Source organism: Sminthopsis crassicaudata, chromosome 5 (assembly GCF_048593235.1).
Source record: "Sminthopsis crassicaudata isolate SCR6 chromosome 5, ASM4859323v1, whole genome shotgun sequence".
NCBI classification, from domain to species: Eukaryota; Metazoa; Chordata; class Mammalia; order Dasyuromorphia; family Dasyuridae; genus Sminthopsis; species Sminthopsis crassicaudata.
The window spans coordinates 314070952-314091526 of NC_133621.1; the positions used below are offsets into that span (position 1 = coordinate 314070952).

General features: G+C 58.3%; 1 protein-coding gene and 1 long non-coding RNA gene across 2 annotated transcripts in view; one reads left to right on the forward strand and one right to left on the reverse strand.

Annotated features, from left to right (window-relative positions):
• The window catches only part of FBLN1 (fibulin 1), a 53935-nt gene extending 46302 nt beyond the window's left edge, over positions 1–7633 (forward strand). Inside the window, exons 15-17 of the mRNA XM_074272162.1 lie at positions 3256–3398; positions 4286–4417; positions 6997–7633. Coding sequence (XP_074128263.1) covers positions 3256–3398; positions 4286–4417; positions 6997–7136 — 415 coding nt within the window. The 3' untranslated portion in view covers positions 7137–7633. The remainder of the gene's footprint in view (positions 1–3255; positions 3399–4285; positions 4418–6996) is intronic.
• Positions 7634–14541: 6908 nt separating this feature from the next.
• Positions 14542–17198, reverse strand: LOC141545153 (uncharacterized). The gene is made up of 2 exons (XR_012482910.1): positions 16533–17198; positions 14542–15189 (listed from the first exon to the last, which is right to left on the reverse strand). It is a non-coding gene; the product is annotated as an uncharacterized LOC141545153 (long non-coding RNA).
• Between the last annotated feature and the right edge of the window lie 3377 nt (positions 17199–20575).

A 20575-nucleotide genomic window follows, 5' to 3' on the forward strand; every position in this document is an offset into this window, starting at 1 on the left:
ATTCTGCTGGTTTGCCATGGATCTTCTGAGGCTTCTCTGTATTCCCACACATTTCTTACAGTCCAGTCATCTTCCATTTCATCTGTATGCCACAATTTGTCCAGCCATTCCCCAACGCATGGACATTTACTTTGTTTCCAGCAAGCCCTGTCATTAAAAAATTAGCACCAGTGGATTGGTTGTGGAGGCAAGGCTAGGACTTGAGGGAACTGTAGAGCCACCCCCTGTTCTGGGAATGCTCAGAGTATATAGTGGTCAGCTGCTGATGGTCCGGGAGGGCCTCAAATGGGAGCAGAGTCTGTAAAAGGATGTTAGCTATGCTTCTGATGTAAGTGAAAAGACTGGCCTGCAATATTCTTCAAAACCCAGATGTTCCCCCACTGGGATACCCAAGCCAGGCGGACCGCCCCGATCCCCAAGGAGGTGTCCTTACTGTCCTGGACAGCAGGAGTGATGGGGAAAGGGCAGACATCAATCCCGGCCTCCCCGGGCCCACCTATTCAGTCCGGCTCAGCCGAGATTTCTCGACTTCACTGAAGAGAAACAGCCGCATCTTAGAGCAATGCATCCTGGGTAGAGGTGGAAGACCCGGGCGTTTCAGAATCGGGAGCTGCAGGGGGCAGAGGTCACTCACCTTAGAGCCATAGTTGGCTTTTACCTCCCCAGAAAGCAGCCCAATGGAATCTACTTTTCTCTACTTGTTCCATTTGGGGGAAGAGATGGGGACTTTTAGTGACCATTCCTGTTGGCTTTGCCCGTCCAGGTAATGTGAGGTAACTCATGAAGGCTTTGACTCGTGAAGGTCATGAGTGGTGCTCTTGGGTCCAGCCCGAGGCGCTCCCCAGGTGTTTGTACCAGGACCGGACTATGCCTGGGTAGTTCTCATTCTTGGTTCGGGTCTGGTCCAGCTCATTTTCTGGCACTTCGTATCCTGACACTTAAAAAAACGTTTTTGGCTGTCTATACCCTGCCCAGCATTGTGGAAACATCAAAGGGAGCCCTCAAAGAGCTTATCTCCTGGTAATGACTGTCAGAGCTAAGAAGTAAAGTGGCGTCCCTGCGGTTCTGCAGGGCATGAATGACTGGAAAAGCCGACATGGAGTCATTTAGCAAGGGGGCAGGACCACAGGGAGAACGTGACTCTTAGAGGAATAAAAGAATCAAAACAACCCCTTTTGTTCCTCCAACCCCCCTGCACCAAGAGCATTGAACAGATACTTGGATGAAGTTATCAACTAAACAATCAACAAGCATTGATTAAGCACTGACTGTGTACCAGATACAAGAGTAATCACACATTCTGTTGTGGATCAGCTGGTTTGTCCACATGGAGTTCTGGGATACAAGAAATAATAATGTGTCCTGGCTCCCATTAAACACTCACACTACAGTGTTGAAGGAGGCTTTGTGCAGGAAACCAAGCTCCTCTTGAGAGTCCCTTCGTGGGCAGAGATTCCACTGGAGTCTTGAAAAAGACTCCAAAATATGGGTGTCCCCAGTAGACAAGGCACTTTCTTTCTGAGCGTCAGCCGGATGCGCTCCTTGGGGCCGACCAAGCGCACCTGCCAACGCCGCCATCCTCTGTAGTGACAAGGGCGAGGGTAGTAGGAAAAACTATACACATGCGTCTAGCAACCACGGTGGCCAAAGCAAGACACATCAGGGAGCAGTCTTTTTAAACAACTCGGGATCGTGTTGCTGGACAAGCCCGATGCAGCTCAGAGATGTCATGTATCAGAGTTCTCCCAACAGTGGGGCAGTCACCACTGCTGAACGAGGATGTGGCGTCTTCCAAGATGGAAGGTGGCCCCTGGCTCGATGCTGGAGGACTGTGGTTGGCTCTGGGACAGTGAGAAAGGGAAGTGTATCTGGAGGAGGCGAGCCCAGCAGGTGAGGAGTGGAGACCGCTCCAGCCTGAGGATACGTAACCAAGGACCCCCTCAAGAAAACGGGAAGGAAACCCCCCAGTGCAGAAAGCTGAGCAGGGCGAGAAGGCACAGATTCAATCTGGGGAAAACTTCTAAATGGCAAGAATTACGCACACGTCTCACTGGCCGTTTCACGTGCTCCCCAATCACAGGAGGTCTTTCAGTGAAATCTTGACAAAGACTCCTCAGCGATGGTGTGGAGTAGACTCTTGTTTGAGAGAGTGTTGTTTTAGAAGTCACCTTGGGGTCTCTCTCTGTGATGGGATGGACGATGGCCCCAAAGATCCCCATGAACTTCCCCCTTGTCCCCACCGGTCTCTGGCAGCTGCGTCGCTTCTGTCAGAATTGTCCATGTTGGTATCGTGGCGCTTCCTTCTTGAGCCCTTTCCACCTAGCATTCCCAGTCGTTTTTAGTTCCTAGATCCTGCTGCCTCCCCAGCTAGATCCCGGAGCCATTGTCTGTTTTTTTTTTTTTTTTTTCCCCTGAGGCTGGGCTTAAGTGACTTGCCCGGGATCACACAGCTAGGAAGTGTCCTCCTGAATTCAAGGCTGGTGCTCTACCCACTGCGCCACCTAGCTGCCCCCGGAGCCATTGTCATGGGCATCAATCCACAGGGGCCAGTCCCAGGCCCCCCATCCATGAAGGTGTCTCGGGGCCCTTTTTCCCCTCTCTCCTGTAGGACAAGAAGGGAACCTGGAGATTTTTTACCAGTTGCCCCCTCCTCTTGGGATCCTCTTCATTGATCACATATCCTTGACTTGATGATGGCCATGTGCTTCATGTGGCAGCCTGCCCCTGCCCCCCATGCCCCTGGCCTCTGCTGACGGTTACTCTTAGCTCCTCAGAGATGGGGGTGTTTCATGATTTGCAGACGCACCCCAATGTTGGCAGGACGCTGGTATTCAAGAGATGACAAAACCTTAGTTCGGGGAGACTTCTGGAGTCAAAGAAGCTCTGCAATTTCTTTTTCCAAAAGTTACTTGAGAACTTTTTATCCTCTTTGGAAATGCTTGTTTTAGTTCTTTAGTTTAACATTTAAAAAGAGGGGGAGAAAAAGCGCCAGATCAAACTCCCTGTTGGAGCCTTTCAAGCTCTGGATCTGTGTACGTCCAATTGTTTTTCTTTTTCTGCTTTTTCTTGCCGTACACCCAGCTTACCTTTCTCTTCCTGTTGTTATGGGTCCAGCTCACCGTCCTCTTGCAGTCTGTCAGATTCAAGGTTCAGGTGTCCTGACTCCAGTCTCAGTCTAGACTTCAATGATCCCTCCCCCATCCTCCCCCCACTGGTCCCGCCAACCCAGCAGTCCTCCATTCTTGTCTCTCCCAGGATCCAGAACGAGAAGACAGACACCTTCCGTTGCATCAAGTCTTGCCGGCCCAATGATGTCACCTGTGTGCTGGACCCCGTCCACACTATCTCCCACACGGTGATCTCGCTGCCCACATTCCGAGAGTTCACTCGCCCCGAAGGTGGGTCACGGGCTGGGACCTTGGGAGAGGGCAATGGCGCTGCCTCTGGACAGATGGCGGTGGGGGAGTGGGGGGCGAAGGCTGGGCTGGGGGGCTCAGATCTCCGCTTCCTTCTCCCATGTTCTTCCTCCTGCACCAAAGGACCCGGGAAGCAATGGCGGAAGACCTGGGTGCCTTAGGACTGGGCCAGGGGCTTCCTTGCCTGGCTCCCCATGGTCTTCTCCCCCCTAACTCCTCTTCTGTACTGGGCGTCCCACGGGTATTCCCTTTCACTCCCAAACCTCCCCCAAGTCCAAGGATGTCCTTCTCCCCCCCAGCCACAGCAGGGGGTGGTCCCGCCCTACATCTCACCACGCTTTCCCCATGCCCCTCTCTCCCTCCCCTGTGCAGGAAGTGCTTCCCACGGCCCCCTCCATCGCTCCAGCCCCCATGCTCATTTTCCTCTCTGACGGCCCTGCCCCCCCCCCCGAAGAGTGGGGGCCAGCCTCCCCCCACCCTCACAGCCTCTTTCCATGGCTGGAATATATGGGACAGCTGCCGTGGCTCCCTGAAGGACCTGCTCCCCGCCGGCTCCGCTACTTCCTAGTCCCTACCGGCCCCTCCGGCCGCTGCTCTCTTTGGGGGGTGTCTCCTCTCAGGATGGGGACCGCATCCACACTGGCCGCCCCCTGCCCAGGGCCTTGCGAGGGCTCCGAAGGCCGCTTCCCCGGGGTACACTGGGCCGGCTGCCCGAGGCTCCCTCCGCCATCCTCCCTGCCTGGCCGGCCTTTTCCCGTGTTGCCCGGCGGCCCCTCCGCTGCCTCTCGTGCCCCTTCTCGGGGGGAGCAGCCCTGCCTCCCAGAGCGCCGCCGCCTCGCCCCCTCCCCCTGACTTGTGCCCTCCCGCAGAAATCATCTTCCTTCGGGCCGTCACGCCGGCCTACCCGGCCAACCAGGCGGACATCATCTTCGACATCACCGAGGGGAACCTCAGGGACTCCTTCGACATCATCAAGCGGTATCTGGACGGCATGACTGTGGGTGAGTAGCGTGCCCGCTCCCCCCGCGCGCCTCCCGCAGCGTCCTCCGCCTCCCGGGCCCCAGGGCGAGCAAAGGAGCGGCGGCGGAACGTCCTGGGGCCGAGCCGTCCGCACAGGGGACGGAGCCACCTGAGCCGCTCTGAGCGAAACGGGATGTTCAAACTGGGGGCCCGGATCGTAAACTTACCACCTACGTGGACTGCAGAACCTAGAACCCAGGAGGACAGGACAGGGTTCGGTCAGGGCCGGGGAGGGGGCCAGGAACGGGGGAGGGGGCCGAGAACGGAGGGGGGGGAGTGGTCAGGGCCAGGGGAGGGGGCCGAGAACAGGGGTGGAGGGGGCTGAGAATGGGGGAGGGGACTGGGGGGGCGAGAAGGGGGGAGGGAGCCTAGAACGGGGGGAGGGGCTGAGGAGGGGGGAGGGGGCCGAGAAGGGGGGGCGAGAACAGGGGGAGAGGCTGAGGAGGGGGCCGAGAAGGGGGGAGGGGGCCGAGAACGGGGTGCCGGGGCCCAGAGGATACTTTAGAGCAGAGACCTCCAGGTTGAGAGGTTACAGAATTCCGGGACAATTCCGCAGGGCGGCCGCACGGGGGCAGTGTCGGCTCACAGAATCCCCACCTTTTGGACGCGGCGCGCTGGGAGCGCGGCCCTGCGCGGGGGAGGCCTCCTGCCTCTCTCCCAGCTGTTTCTAAGTGGGCTTTGGCGGGGGAGGGGATGGCGAGCGGGGCCACGGCCCAAGACGCCCGTGCAGCAACTCCGCTTTTATGGATCCCGCCTGAGGCGCAGCCCTTATTCCGACCCCCCCCCCCCCAGGTCTTTGAGGGAGAGTTAATGACCAGATAATTAACGTGAGGAGAAGATTCCTCAGCATTTACTTGTTTAAAAAAGGTCTTGCAGGTGCAGCCAGGGGGCGCAGTGGGGAGAGCCCAGTCCTGGAGTCAGGAGGACCGGAGTTCAAATCTGGTCTCAGACACTTAACACTTCCTAGCTGTGTGACCCTGGGCAAGTCACTTTACCCCAGCCTCAGGAAACAAACTAAAAAAGGATCTGGGAGACATGAAATGTCAGGGCTGGGAGGGGCCGAGAACAGGGGCCGGCAGAGGGGGAGGGGCCGAGAACAGGGGCCGGCAGAGGGGGAGGGGCCGAGAACAGGGGCCGGCAGAGGGGGAGGGGCCGAGAACAGGAGGCTTGGGGGGAGGGGCTCAGGAGTTCAGAGGCGGGCCTCGGGGAGGACGGGCGGCCGGCCAGCCCGCCCGCAGGGAGTGCCCCTCTGACACTCCCGCACACGGCGGGCCGCTGCCCACTTAAAGCCTTCTTGAGCCCGGTCTCATGAAGAGAAGTACGGCTTTTGAAAACCAGGAGCCCGAAAGGGGTCCCGGACGTCATGGCCCTCTCCTCCCGCCTTCCCCAACGTTTGGCCAGGGATTGGGCTCCATTACCAGCGCTGACTCCCATTCAGAAGTTCCCCCTGCACACAGCGGCCGAGCCGTCCTCCCCGGTGATGGACGGCTCTGCGAGGCTTTCACCTCAAATCCTCAGGATTAGGCAAGAGCTTTCTCCGACCACTCACGGGGAGCCGGGCCCGCTGCCAAGGCGGCTCTCGGCCTGCCGGGGGAGCCCCTGCTGCACCCACGCCGGGAGGTGGGCCCCGCCTCGGCCCCTCCCTGTCAGGGCCCAGAAGCAGGCAGGCCCCTCAGTGCCGCCCCGAGGGGCGCCTGGGCCAAGGAGGGGCAGGGAAGGAGGGGCTGGGCCGGGCAGCCTGGAGAGGAGATCAGGGCCCCGTGGTCAGGCTGCCGTCCCGAGTTCTTCCCACTGGATCACACAGCCCAGCAGAGCCAGAGGGGATGCCCCGGAGCTGCCCGCAGGCTCCCGAGCCACCCCCCTCTCCAGACGGGTCCTCCCCAGGGGAGGCTCCGGCCGCCCTGGGAGCGCCTCCATTCCCTGCTTTGGTGGCCTCCGAGAGCTCCAGGCCGACAGTCAATTATCCCTCCTTGGGATGACATTCCCTGAAGGTCCCAGGCCTCCTGGGTGGTTAAGGCCATCAATCCTGGGGCTGACTCACTGACTGCTGGAAGTGAGATAAACAGGGGATTTGCACCCCACCAGACACTGTCAGGGGCCATCGAAGGCCCCCGCCCCCTTTGGGCCCCCACGCTCCCATTGTCCGGAGAGGGGGCGCTTCCTTAACAGAACCGCTCCCACCCCCAAACCCTGAGCGGGCACCACCCAGGAGGAGGTTGAGAGCTAACCTGGGACTGATCTCCCTAGCAGGGGAACTTCCAGAGGAGGAAAGTCCTCCCTGGGCAGCAGAGGTCGCTGTCTCTGCCGCTCTCTTGGTTGGGAGGCAAAAGGCAACAGGAGGGCCCCTTCTGGCTTTGGGGCCTGCGATGGTCTGTTAGGCTAACAGGATAATCCGGGGCCCCGTGGAGGCAGGAAAAACCTTCCCTGTGTGCTTGGGTCCCCAGCGTCCTGCCCCGTGCCTGGGCATCGGCCGCAGGAGGGCAGGCAGATTTCCTCCAGGGAGTCCTCCAGCAGCCTTTGGCCGCCAGCCCCTCTGACCCCTGTCCCGCTCTCCCCACAGGTGTGGTGCGCCAGGTCCGGCCCATCGCGGGCCCCTTCTACGCCACCCTCAAGCTGGAGATGAACTACGTGGTGGGCGGGGTGGTCTCCCACCGCAACGTGGTCAACGTCCACATCTTTGTCTCCGAATACTGGTTCTGAGGCGCGCCGGGATCAGGCCCTCCTCCGTGTATAAGGCCCCGTTCTTTCTTCCCTTTGTTCATTCTGTCCTAAGCATGATGGGCCCAGAGCTGCGCTGGAGGGGGGTGGGAGGGGGCAGAACGCCCCCTGGAGAAAGGCGGGTGCGCCCCCTCCCCGAAGCCCTGGGGGAGAGGGACGGCTCTGGCAGAGATGAAATACAGGATGACCTTTCCAGTCTTTCTAGCCACGTGCAACACAGAAACACAGCCAGCGCCTGCATGTGCTGGATGGCAGGCGCCCCGTGCCAGCCCCAGTGCTAACCCAACCCGGTGCCCGCCTGCCAGGGCCGTGGGATGCAGCGCCCCCGGGCGCCAAACAGAAAACCTGGCTGAGACGCCGGTTCCTGTGCTTTGGGGTTCCTGGGGATGTAGCCAAGTTCCTGCAATAACGCAACGAATGTATTTTCTGCCTCAGTTGTCATTTTTGGTAGAAATGTGAAATAAAGAGTCTCACAATTATCTTGTATTCACTCGGCCGCCTCCTACAAGCCCTTTGAGTCACAAGCTCCTCGTCACGCCAAGGCAGCTCTGGGAAGCTGGGGCGACATCACAGGCCCGACGGGGGCCTAACCAAAGAGTGGCAGGGACCCACACAGACATCCAGAAGGCCCTGTTCCCAGGGAGCCTGGGCAGACCCAGGCAAGTCCTTGGAACAGCCTGGAGGGCTTTGTGGAGGAGGTGGACTCCAAGCTGTGGCTGGAGGGATGGGCCTCGATAGAGATGCTGGGCATGGGGATGGCAAAGAGGCAGCAGAGACCCAGGTTGAGATGCAGGAATGGGCAAACGGTGGGGAGGGGGCAGTGGGCTGTCCTGAAAAGTGTCCTCCCCTTCAGCACTTTGGCTGCCTCTCTCTGCCTCATTTGCCCCATGACAAAGGGGAGCCGCTGAAGGTTGCCCGGGGCTCAGCTGGGCAGATGGGTCCCAATGGAGAGGCTGTTCCATCCTCAGTGAGGCAGGAGCTTCTGGCCAGAGACCTCAGAGCAGGCCTTAGGTGAGCCCAGCTAGAGGTGGGAGGGGGCTCTTCTGGCCTAGCTGCCCCTGAGGACACGCCTCTTCCTTCTGGGCAGGTTTAAGTGCAAAGCTGGAGCCCGGGTTGGGGGAGGAATGGGGGTGTCATAATTGCACCAATTTGCTGGCTTGGAGAAGTGGGCGAGGTAGCCATTCCCGTAAGCCCGGGAAAGTGGGAAAGAAGCGGACTCCCAGAGGGCACGCAGGGCAGAATCACTAGGGCTTCGCCCCAGGGCACTGCCATCGAAGAGGCTCCCAATGTCAGGCCCAGGCAGGGGCTGCCGGGAGGGAGCTTCAGCACTTGGATGTCACTGCAGCAAGGGCTTCTCCCCCTCACCCAACTGAATCTGTCTTAATTACGCCTATCATTTTCACACCTTGAATTACAAAGCTGCCAGAGCCCCACAATTGCTCCTTAGCTCTCCTCCCCCAAGGGGATGGGAGCTCTCCCGAGCTCATTAGAAAGAAGCAGAGCAGCTGGGCCTGGGGGCCGCTCTGGGCCTGGGGGCTGCTCTGGGCCTGGGGACCGTTCTGGGCCTGGGGGTCATTCTGAGCCTGGGGGCTGCTCTGGGCCTTGGGACCGTTCTGGGTCTGGGGGTCATTCTGAGCCTGGGGGCTGCTCTGGGCCTGGGGGCTGCTCTGGGCCTGGGGGCTGCTCTGGGCCTGGGGGCTGCTCTGGGCCTGGGGGCTGTTCTGGGCCTGGGGGCTGCTCTGGGCCTGGGGACCATTCTGGGCCTGGGGACTGTTCTGGGCCTTGGGACCGTTCTGGGCCTGGGGGCCGCTCTGGGCCTGGGGGCTGTTCTGGGCCTGGGGGCTGCTCTGGGCCTGGGGACCATTCTGGGCCTGGGGACCATTCTGGGCCTGGGGCCTCGTTCTGGGCCTGGGGATCCCTCTGGTCCTGGGGACTGTTCTGGGCCTTGGGACCGTTCTGGGCCTGGGGTCATTCTGAGCCTGGGGACCATTCTGCGCCTGGGGACCATTCTGGGCCTGGGGGCTGCTCTGCGCCTGGGGACCATTCTGGGCCTGGGGACTGTTCTGGGCCTGGGGGCCGCTCTGGGCCTGGGGGCTGCTCTGCGCCTGGGGACCATTCTGGGCCTGGGGCCTCGTTCTGGGCCTGGGGATCCCTCTGGTCCTGGGGACTGTTCTGGGCCTTGGGACCGTTCTGGGCCTGGGGGTCATTCTGAGCCTGGGGACCATTCTGCGCCTGGGGACCATTCTGGGCCTGGGGGCTGCTCTGCGCCTGGGGACCATTCTGGGCCTGGGGACTGTTCTGGGCCTGGGGGCCGCTCTGGGCCTGGGGGCTGCTCTGCGCCTGGGGACCATTCTGGGCCTGGGGGCCGCTCTGGGCCTGGGGGCTGCTCTGCGCCTGGGGACCATTCTGGGCCTGGGGCCTCGTTCTGGGCCGGGGATCCCTCTGGTCCTGGGGACTATTCTGGGCCTTGGGACCGTTCTGGGCCTGGGGACCATTCTGGGCCTGGGGGCCGCTCTGGGCCTGGGGATCCCTCTGGTCCTGGGGACTGTTCTGGGCCTGGGGGCCGCTCTGGGCCTGGGGGCTGCTCTGGGCCTGGGGGCTGCTCTGGGCTTGGAGGCTACTCTGGGCCTGGGGGTGGGCCCAATCAGCCCGGGACTCTCCAGCTGGAATGGAGCTTCAGGATCAGGGGGAGGCTGGGAAAGGAGAAGCCCCAAGCAGGCGGAGGGATCCACGTGAGTGTGAATGTGGGAAGCAGGGCACAGAACCCAGGAGGCGGAGGGGAGCAGAGGGATGAAGGAAGTGGGCCGGGGCAGGCTCGGGAGCTCCCGAGGCCCTAGAACTGCCTGGGTCCCAGGCTCTGTTATTCCCGGCTCCTCAGGGCCCTCAGCGTGGGTGTGTGCCCCAGGGTTCGCATTTACTCAGGCCCTGCTTCCCATTCATTTCTTCAAAAACCATTTACTGTAAATGGGCAGAGGGGGGGCTGACCTGCCGGGAGCACCCAGAGGGGGGTCAACCTAACCGTCCTCATCTAAAGGGAGGGAAAGGCCCCCGGGCCGAGAGGAGCAGAGACCAGAGGTAAGGAACCTGCCGTTTGAGGGCTCTAAGGTCTGAAGGAGAGCACATTCTCACTGCCTCCTGGGCATCCCTCATACTCTGGCCCTGGCCTGGCTGGCCTCCCACTCTGCAGCGGAAGGCCCAAGGCTCATGCGGCCCAGCTGTTTCTCCTGCCTCAGTCTACTCATCCATAAAATGGGAATCCTATTCCCTGCCCTCCTCCACTCAGGTTTTTGTAAGACACAGGCCTCCCACACCACAGACTGCTCTGAAGCCTTGCCATTGCCCCAGGCACCGCCTCCCACCAGGGGAAAGCTGCCCACGAGGGGCTGGGCCCTAGGCAGAGCAGGGGTTCCAGAAGACCCCCAGGGCCAGAGCCTAGGGCTCAGGATTCCCAGTCATAAGTATGAAATAGTCTCCTGGGACAGAGTCATGTCTCCTACAGTGTCCTGGGGCCCAGATTCCACCTCCAGGGGAGCAGGGTGGGGGGCTGCAGGGCAGAGGACATAGGAGGCCCAAGGGCTGCCTGGGGCCGCCCGGCTCTTCAGGAGGCACCTGAGAGCGCCAAGGCTGGAAGGGCGGGCAGGACCAAGCGGTGTTTCTCTGTGGGGAGTATCAGGGAGCTCCCAGTATGGAACTGAGGAGGAGGAGGATGGGAGAGAAGCAGCGCCCACCGCCTGTTTGAGACCCCGAAGCCTCCGCTCCGTCCGGCCTCAGAGACCACTCCTCTCCACCCTCCCCTGCTGCTTTTGCCCTCTGAGATCCAGCAGATGTGCCCTCCGCCTGCCCCCTCCCGCGGTGACCTCAGCCCGGCCTGAAGGCCGGACCACCCGGGGCTGCAGAGGCTGTGGCCAGGGTTCCGGGGCGGGAGCAGCCAGGATCCCTCCCCGTGGCGCTGCGGCTGAGGTTTCTGGGAGGCCTGGGAGCGGGGACTTTGCCGGAGGCCGGCCCTGTGGGATCGGGAAATTAGGAAGGAATGCCTCGCTTTGGGCAGGAAAGTTTTCCGGGCCAGGGGCCGGGAGCAGGGGTCGCCTCTCCGCCTGGCCCACGGGGCCCCTTCTGTCCCCAGCACACGGCCCGGCTGGCACGGGAGCCACCCTTGGGCTGAGTAACAGAAGGGGTGGGAGAGCCTCCCTGAGGACCGCTCTCTGGGCCAGGCATCAGATGTGGGGGCAGGCCTCCAGGAGCATCGGTGGGAGCTGGCCCCCATGGTCCCCTGGCCCTGCCCCTCCTGTCTCTGGGTACCCCATGGCCCTGCCCCTCGTGCCTCTGGGTACCCCATGGCCCCCTGGCCCTGCCCCTCCTGCCTCCGGGTACCCCATGGCCCCCTGGCCCTGCCCCTCGTGCCTCCGGGTACCCCATGGCCCCCTGGCCCTGCCTCTCGTGCCTCCGGGTACCCCATGGTCCCCTGGCCCTGCCTCTCGTGCCTCCGGGTACCCCATGGTCCCCTGGCCCTGCCCCTCGTGCCTCTGGGTACCCCATGGCCCCCTTGCCCTGCTCCTCCTGCCTCTGGGCACCGGATGGCCCCCCTGGTCACCACCTCTTCTCGGTGTACCTCTGGTCTCCTCTGACAGGAGGCAAGCTTCCCGAGAGCAGGGCCAGCTGCCTTCTTTGCCCCTCGACCCCCCCAAGCCGACTTAACACAGCGCCCGGGCAGCCAGAGATGCCGAAGAGCTGCATGTTGGTGCAAGACAATACAGGGGCTCACCCAAGGAAGGCTGAGGACTTAGGGGTCCAGGTTGGCCCCCATGCCCAGACTTTTGGGGGGCTCACTGGGACCCCACCCTCTCTTTTCCAAGAAAGTGACATCTCCCGGCTCCTGCCCGTGGCCCAGCCCCCCCTGGCCTTTGGGCCCTGCTGTCCCACCCTCCCTCTGGCCTGGCGCTGGCTGGGGGAGCCGGCTCTCTCCAAGGGGAACTGCTGCTTCCCCCAGAACTAATGTCAACCTCATGCCCTGAGGTTTCTGCAGTTAGAGCTGCGGTTGCTGGGGAAATCGCTCTTCCGAGGAGACCGATGAGGGCTGCGGAGGGGCTCTGCAGGCAGCAGGGGTGGGGTTTGTTTACAGGGCTGCTGGGCCGCTGTCATGGTACCCAAAGCCTCAGATCTGGGCCTCTCTGTGGTTGGCCCACGGGGGCCAGCTCCCGTCTGCAAGCCCTTATAGTAAGGGCCTACTGTGTGCCAAGAGGCCCGTGCTCGGGCAAGGAGCCCCCATGCAGAAGGGGGGCACACTGAAGAAGGTAGCCCTGAGTCAGGGTCCGGCGTTTGTCCCTTGTGCAGAAGGGGGGCGCACTGAAGAAGGCAGCCCTGAGTCAGGGTCCGACGTTTGTCCCTCGGGCCCACGGCCGTCGGAGGGCCACTTTGGCCATTGGGTCCCACGCTGGAGCAGGGCTTGCCTGCATCCCTTTGTGGGCCGGGCCTGAAGAAGCCAGGGAAGGCCCCAGCCGTGCAGACTGGCCTGGCCCCCGACTCCCTGCATCCATGCGGCGCTGAGCTAGAGGGGCCCAGCCAGGAGGCAGAGCGGGCCTTCCCAGCCGCTGAGCCCTGCAATTATCGCAGCGGGCGCAGGCTGCCCCCCTGGTAGGATGCAGGCACCTGTCGGGCAGGGGCCACCGTGGGGGTTCTGCTGTGGGGGCCTGGCCTGGGGGTGCTCTCACACTGGGGGCCCGGGGTTTCTCCGCTGGCCCAAGTGCCGCTTTCCATCCCTGGGATAGCCCGGCTCCTGGGCCCAGGATTGAAGCCTCCTGAGGGGCCGGACAAAGAGGGGCTCGTCTGCCCTGGACCGACCGAGGCAGAATGCGGCAGCACAACATGAGCCCCCTAGAAAAAAGGGAGGAAGCAGAGGGAATTTGGGAGGGAGCGTCCAGTGCATAGTCAGGCAGAGCCTGGGGGTCCTTCCCTAGGCAGACGTGGGCTGGGGTCCTCAGACTGGCCCCTCCCAGACAGTGGTCAGTTCCACTCCTCCCCCCAAGCCCTCAGCTTCCCAAACCATCAGCCTCTAACCACCTGGTGCTGAGCCATTTTAAACGTCATGCAATCGAGGAAGCATTTATTAAATCCCTACTGTGTGCCAGGCACTGGGCATACAGAGGCAAAAATGGAAGCGCCGCGGTCTGGAAGACCTGTGCCAGCAGTCACATATATCAGGATGTGCACAGGATGTATTCATAACAAACACAAAGCAGTCTGGGAGGGAGGCCGGGCAGGAGGGGGGAAAGGGGACAGCTATTGGAAAGACCCAGGGTAGGGAGAGAATCCTCGTCCTGCAGGCTTGTGTGCCCAGCATGGCTGCGTGGGCACAGAGATAGCACACACCTTCATTTTACGTGTTCTTACCCTCATGAAGTGAAGAGAGTTGGAGCCGGAAGGAACCTTGACCTTTTTGTTGTTCATCAGTGTCCCGGTTTTCCCACATCCAACATTTAGCATTACTTTTTTCTGTCATCTTAGCCAGTCTGTGAGGGGCTACCTCAGTTGTTTTAATTTGCTTTTCTCTAATCAATAGTGATTTAGAGCATTTTTATATGACTATAGATGGCTTTAATTCCTTTATCTGAAAATTTTTTATTCATTTTCTTTGACCATTTATCAATCAGGAGATGAGTTATTCTTATATATTTTTATATTTTGTATATACTTATAATATAAATTCTTATAAATTTGAGCCAGTTCTCTCTGTATTTTAGAAATGAAACCTTTATCAGAAACACTGGCTGTAAAAATTGCTTCCCTGTTTTCTGCTTCCCTTCTAATCTTGGCTGCATTAGTTTTGTTTGTGTAAAACCTTTTTAATTTACTATAATCAAATGTATACATTTTTCTTTTTATAATGTTCTTGATTTCTTATTTGGTCACAAATTCCAACCTTCTTCAAAGATCTGATAGGTAAATGATCTCTCATTCTTCTCATTTGTTTATGGTATCACTCTTTGCACACCCAAATTAGGTACCTATTTTGACCCTCTTTTGCATGATATAAAGTGGGGATGTTGCTCGATGGCTAGTTTCTAACATACTATTTTCTGGTGTTCTCAGCAATTTGTCAAATAGAAAGTTCTTTTCCTAGAAGCTGGAGTCTTTGGGTTTATCAAGCACTAGAGTCGTTGATTATTGTGTTCTGTATACTTACCCATTCCACTGATCTTTATTATTGAGTTTTAAGTCTGATACTGTCAGGTCACCTTCCTTTACATTTTTTTTCTTCGTTAATTCCCTTGATATTCTTGACCTTTCCTTTTCCAGATGCATTTTACTATTTTTTAGCTCTATAAAATAATTTTTGACAATTTGATTGGTCTGGTACTTAACAAGTAGACTAATTTAGAAAGAATCATCATTTTTATTATATTAGCTCAGCCTATCCATGAGCAATTGATATTTTTCCAGCTGTTGCCATCTGATTTAATTTGTGTGAAAAATGTTTTGTCATTGTGTTCAGATAGTTCCTGGTTTTGTCTTGGCAGGTCAGGCTCCAAATTCTGTTTGACCTCTTGATTTGACAGATTGGGAAATCGAGATCCCGCGAGGAGCATGGCTTGCCGAAGCCCCCAGCGAGGGCCGAGCAGGGGCCCTGTCTGGTTCTCCCCTCTGTCCCCACTTGGGGCTTTTGGCACACCATCCTTAGCACCTTCTATCACTTGGGGAGGATACAGGCCCAGCGTTGAGAAGTTCACAGAACAGCATGGAAAGCTGGCCCAGTCCTGTCATTCTCTACTTGGGAAGCAGGTGGGCGGGGCCCCAGGCAGCCAAGCCTGACCCAGGCCGGCACCCAGGACCGCAGGAGCTGCTGCCCGGCTCTCCGAGGCCCACTGTCGCCTCTGTGTCGGCCAGACGGGAGCCGGAGGGAGGAGAAGCGGCCCCTGTGGCCGGTGGGGCCCCGGTTTCCCTTCGGAGCCCTGCTCGCCCCGGCCAAGCAAACATGAGATTTCCCGTGAATGCAGAGGCGCGTGTTCCTTCTTGCCTGGCCTGCTTTGCTCACCTGCATCTGCATGGAAAACATGAGATAATGGGTGTGTGAGGCCGCGGGCTGGGCCGGCCCCTTTGGGAGCTCCCCGGGAGCCCTCGTGGGCGTCCCTGGGAGACGCCGTGTCTCTGCAGAGCCTGGACCCGTGGGTCAGCTTCGTCCAGCGTCCGGAGGCCGGCAGAGCACTCTCGGCCTTGGGATGACCTTTTAAGGGAGATGCTTAATCTGAGATGCGATGCCGGAGGCACGCAGTGGCAAGGCCGTGACTCAGACCTTATAATAATAATAGCATGGAGGTCGTGCTGGGGTTTGCAGATAGGATCTCACTGGATCCTCACCACAGCCCTGGAAGGGGGGCTGCTGTAAACCCCATTTCACAGTTGAGGAAACTGAGGCAAACGTAGATTAAGGGGGTTGTCCAGGGTCCCACAGCTAGGAAATATCTGGGGTGTCACTTAAATTCGGGTCCACTTTGATGTCAACCCCAACTTCAGTCTTGGTTTTCTGGTGCAAAATCCAGCAGCAGTGGATAGAGCATCCTCCCTGAGGTCCGGAGGACCTGAGTTCAAATTTGACTAAAGACACTTTACACTTACTAGCTGTGGGACCTTGGGCAAGTCACTTAACCCTAATTGCCTCAGGAAAAAAAAAAAAAAAAAAAAAAAAAAAGGTAAAAGTGAAAATCCAGCAGCCTAGCCACAAAGGTTCATATGTTAGAATTCAGCTCAGGTCAGTAAACAGTGATTTCTTTCTTTTTTCTTAAATGTCATTTCCATTTAAAATACACTCTTCTCTACTTCCCAATGAGGTCATACACTGAAACGGGAGAAAAGGAGGAAGGGAGAGAGACACAGAAGGGACAGGGAAGAAGAAGATGAGAGAAATGGGGAGGAGGGAGAGAGGGGAAGAAGAGAGACAGAGACACACAGAAAAACAGAGGGAGAGCCAGAGGAAAGAGAGACAGAGAACTAGAGAGGGAGAGGGAGAAAGAGAGAGAGAAATAGGGAGGAGAGAGGGAGAGAGAGAGAGGGAAGAGACAAGGAGAGACACAGGGAGAGGAGAGGGAAAGAAAAGGGGGAAAGAGGGAGGCAGAGACAGGAGCAACATGTAGTTTCGCCTGTCGGAGGGACGGTATCCCGCCCTGTGGCCCCCCATGTGCACAAGCTAGGGAGGGACGTTCTCTGGTTTTCGGGGCTCTATCACTGTCTCTGAGTGCTCTTGGGGCCGTTCCATCCCACTGGGCTGACGGAGGGCCCTGTGTGGAGTGAGCAGGGACTGGCTGGCTGGGGTCCCTGAGCTGGGCCCCAGAAGGCGGAGGGTGGGGGTCCATCTTCCTGTCACCTGTCTTAGCCATCCCCGCTTACCCCAGTGCTGGAGGAGACCCGCCGGGTGGGTGAGACGGCTCCGGGGCCAGGAACGCGTGAGTGCCGTTTGCTGTGGGATCCTGGGCCACGGTCTGCATCGGCACAGGGGGTGTCCTCACCCGCAAGTTCCCCAGGTCTGGACCTCCCCCACCCCCAAATCATCTAACCGCCAAGACTTTGCTGTGCATGCAGGAGAGAGAGAACGGCATCTCGAGTCAGAGGACCGGGTTCCGGACTACTTTGGGCAAGCCGCTCATCCTCTGGGCCTCGGTTTCCCCCTTTGTCTAAAGAAGGAGCTGGACCAGAGGGCCTGGGAGGTCTCTGACCCTCCCTCTGAGCCCTCTCCTCTTTCCAACCGGACAGCTCAGTGTAACTGCAGGACCCAAGAGCTCTGCTGTGAGCCCCAGGCTGAGCCCCGGCTGACTGGGTTTGCATCAGTTTCTCCCTCTGTCACATCCCTGGGACGGACCCCTCTGGGCTTTGGCCTGTGCTTCTGCTGGGCTGGGGGCTCCCTGTGCCTGTCCGGGGCCCCGCGGCTCCCCCCTCTCGGGGGCCGTCCTCGGCGAGAAGCCTCATTCCCCTCTGGGCCCGGAACGGGCAAGGCCCGAGGTCTCACCGGGCACGCGGGCACCCTGCAGGAGCGAGAGGCTGGCGCCCGAAGACTCTGGCCTCCCACGAAAGGCAGGGGGGCAATGTTGACACGGCGCCGATGGCAAACAGCGGCTTTTAATAGCGTGAGGCTGGAGGGGCCATTCAGGCCGGGCGGATTCATCCCTCTCCCTTTGGCAAACACTGAGGAGAGCCTGTGCCCTGCCAGGGCTGGGGGCGCTTCCTTAAGAGGGTGCCCCGGGTTCAAGGAGAGCCGGAGGCTGGCCGCGGCGGAGTCGCCCAGGGAGCCCCTCGCTGCTGGAGAGCAAAGCAAACAGCCGAATGGGCCGGAGTCAATCATTAATTGCAGAGGTGGCTGTTGACCGGCGGGGGCACTGGCACGGTCCGCCTTTGAGGTCCCGTTTTCACAAGTTCTCTTTCATTGGAAAGCAAACACTTGGGCGACCGCTTTGGGCTGGCTGCGGGCGCTTTTGCCTCACAGCCTGGACACGGGGAAATGCCGCCTGTCCACGGATCAAAGAAAGAGGGGACGGCCAGAAGAATGGGCCCTTTACTCGTCGGAGGGGCCCGGCCGGTGGCGGCCTCAGACCAAACATAGAAAGTGAATGGGTGCCGGCTCCCTGGGAGACGCGGGTGCCCCCCTGGGGGAGGAGAGGGCCGGAGTCCGCCCGGGCCAGACCCCTGGGGGGTGGGGCAGGACAGCGGCCAGAAGGAAGGAGAACGGCCCCCGGGGGCTGTGCTCAAGTACAAGGAGTTAGGCGCTTCCTGTGGTTCCCCCTCTCTGGCTAAATGTTCCCAAGTGCCCCGGCTTCTGAGGGAGCACATGCCAGGAGAACATGGCGCCCGGAGCCGTCCAAGGCAGCAGAGCGGCGTCCTTCCCTGGGGGCCGGGAGTGAGTCAGGACCCCTGGGTGGGACCGGCAGACCCCAGTTCAGCAGCCCCGTCAGGGCCTGCAGTCCCGAGTTTGGGACCCCCTACTCACCTCCGCGGGAGGGGGACGGTCAGGGCCGCCCCAAATGCCAGGCCAGGCAGGGCAGAGCCAGAAGCCAGGCTCAGACAAAGCCGGGAGCTGGCGGCCTCCTTGTTGCAGCACCCAGGGCGAGTGCCATGCTGCCGAGCTGGGTCAGGATGAGTCAGTACTGCCTCCTGGGACTGGCTGCAGGGCCGAGGGTTACCGGGAGGTGAGCCGTGCCCTCAGCCCTGAGCCGCGCTGCTCCCGGGGTCCAGAAGAGGGGCCTGGGGGCTCCGCTAGCCGGGGCAGCACGGCGCAGAAGGGAGGGCTCGGGACTTGTGTTCGAGGCCCTCCCTCCCTCCCTCCTTCGCTCTAGCACCCACGCTGGGCTCTAGGTCTACGGCAGATGAGGCCGGAGTCCAGCTTCCCTGGGCAGGGGAATCCTGGCAGTTCTTGGAGAGGGTCAGGGACAGGGTAGTGGATGGAGGACGGACAATGGAGTCACAGGAAGCTAAGCTGGAAAGGCCGGACCCAGCACCTCCGTGTTCCCTCACCTGCCCCTGTGCTCCCCAGGGCCCCTTACAGAGACATCCCTCTCCCCCTCACCCCCAATATTGGCCCCTCTCCCTGCACCTGGGGGCTCCCCAAGTCTGCAGCCCCTACAGGGTTCCAATGGCACCTCCTTAGCACCAAGACCTGCTTTCTCCTGTTGCTGTCAGTCCATCCTCTCCTGGAGAAAGGGCTGGGTCAGGCTGGGTGGGAGTCCCTCCCTCTGCTCCCCATTCCAGAGCCTGACCTGGAGGGCAGAACACCAGCGTAACTTGGGATCTGTACGGGGCTCCCCAAAAGAGGGAAGATGACCTTGCCCAGAGTCACCAGCAGATCCCCAAGCCAGAGCTGAAAGAACTCGGAGGCCATCTTGGCCATGCCTTTCGTTGTACAGAGAGGGAAACTGAGGCACAGAGCTCAGGCTGGGAGAGGCAGCAGCTCAGCTCAGCCGCCTCCCTTCACTCACAGCTGAATGGTTTTCTTCAGAGGGGGAGGAGAAGGATGCCCTGGCCATCTCGTGTGTGTCCCAGGGTACCCGATAGAGCTTCTCTAAAAGGGGGCACTGTGGTCCTTTCGATTTTTTTTTTTATTCATTTTTCCAAATTCTCCCCTCCCTCCCTCCACTCCCTCCCCTTGATGACAGGTAATCCCATACATTTTACATGTGTTATAATATAACCTAGATACAATATATGTGTGTAAATACCATTTTCTTGTTGCACGTTAAGTATTAGAATCCGAAGGTACATGCAACCTGGGCAGACAGATATTAGTGCTAACAATTTACATTCCCCTCCCAGTGTTTCTTCTCTGGGTGTATCTACCTCTGTCCATCATTGATCAACTGGAAGTGAGTTGGATCTTCTTTATGTTGAAGATTTCCACTTCCATCAGAATACATCCTCATACAGTATTGTTGTTGAAGTGTACAGTGATCTTCTAGTTCTGCTCATTTCACTCAGCATCAGTTGATGTAAGTCTCTCCAGGCCTCCTCCTGCTGGTCATTTCTTACAGAACAATAATGTTCCATAACCTTCATATACCACAATTTACCCAACCATTCTCCAACTGATGGACATCCATTCATCTTCCAGTTTCTAGTCACTACAAAAAGAGCTGCCACAAACATTTTGGCACATATATGTCTCTTTCCGCTCTTTAGTATTTCTTTGGGATATAATCCCAGTAGTAGCGCTGCTGGGTCAAAGGGTATGCACAGTTTGATAACTTTTTGGGCATAATTCCAGATTGCTCTCCAGAATGGCCGGATTCTTTCACAACTCCACCAGCAATGTATTAGTGTCCCAATTTCCCCACATCCCCTCCAACATTTGTCATTATTTGTTCCTGTCATCTTAGCCAATCTGACAGATGTGTAGTGGTATCTCAGAGTTGTCTTAATTTGCATTTCTCTGATCAGTAGTGATTTGGAACACTCTTTCATATGGCTAGAAATAGTTTCAATTTCATCATCTGAGAATTGTCTGTTCATATCCTTTGACCATTTATCAATTGGAGAATGGTTCGGTTTCCTATAAATCAGGGTCAGTTCTCTATATATTTTGGAAATGAGACCTTTGTCAGAACCTTTGTTTTTAAAAATATTTTCCCAATTTGTTACTTCCCTTCTAATCTTGTTTGCATTAGTATTATTTGTACAGAAACTTTTTAGTTTGATGTAATCGGAATCTTCTATTTTGTGATCAATAATGATCTCTAGTTCTCCTCTGGTCATAAATTCCTTCCTCCTCCACAAGTCTGAGAGGTAGACTATTCTCTGTTCCTCTAATCTATTTATGATCTCATTCTTTATGCCTAAATCATGGACCCATTTTGATCTTATCTTGGTATATGGTGTTACGTGTGAATCCATATCTAATTTCTGCCATACTAATTTCCAGCTTTCCCAACAGTTTCTTCCGAATAATGAAT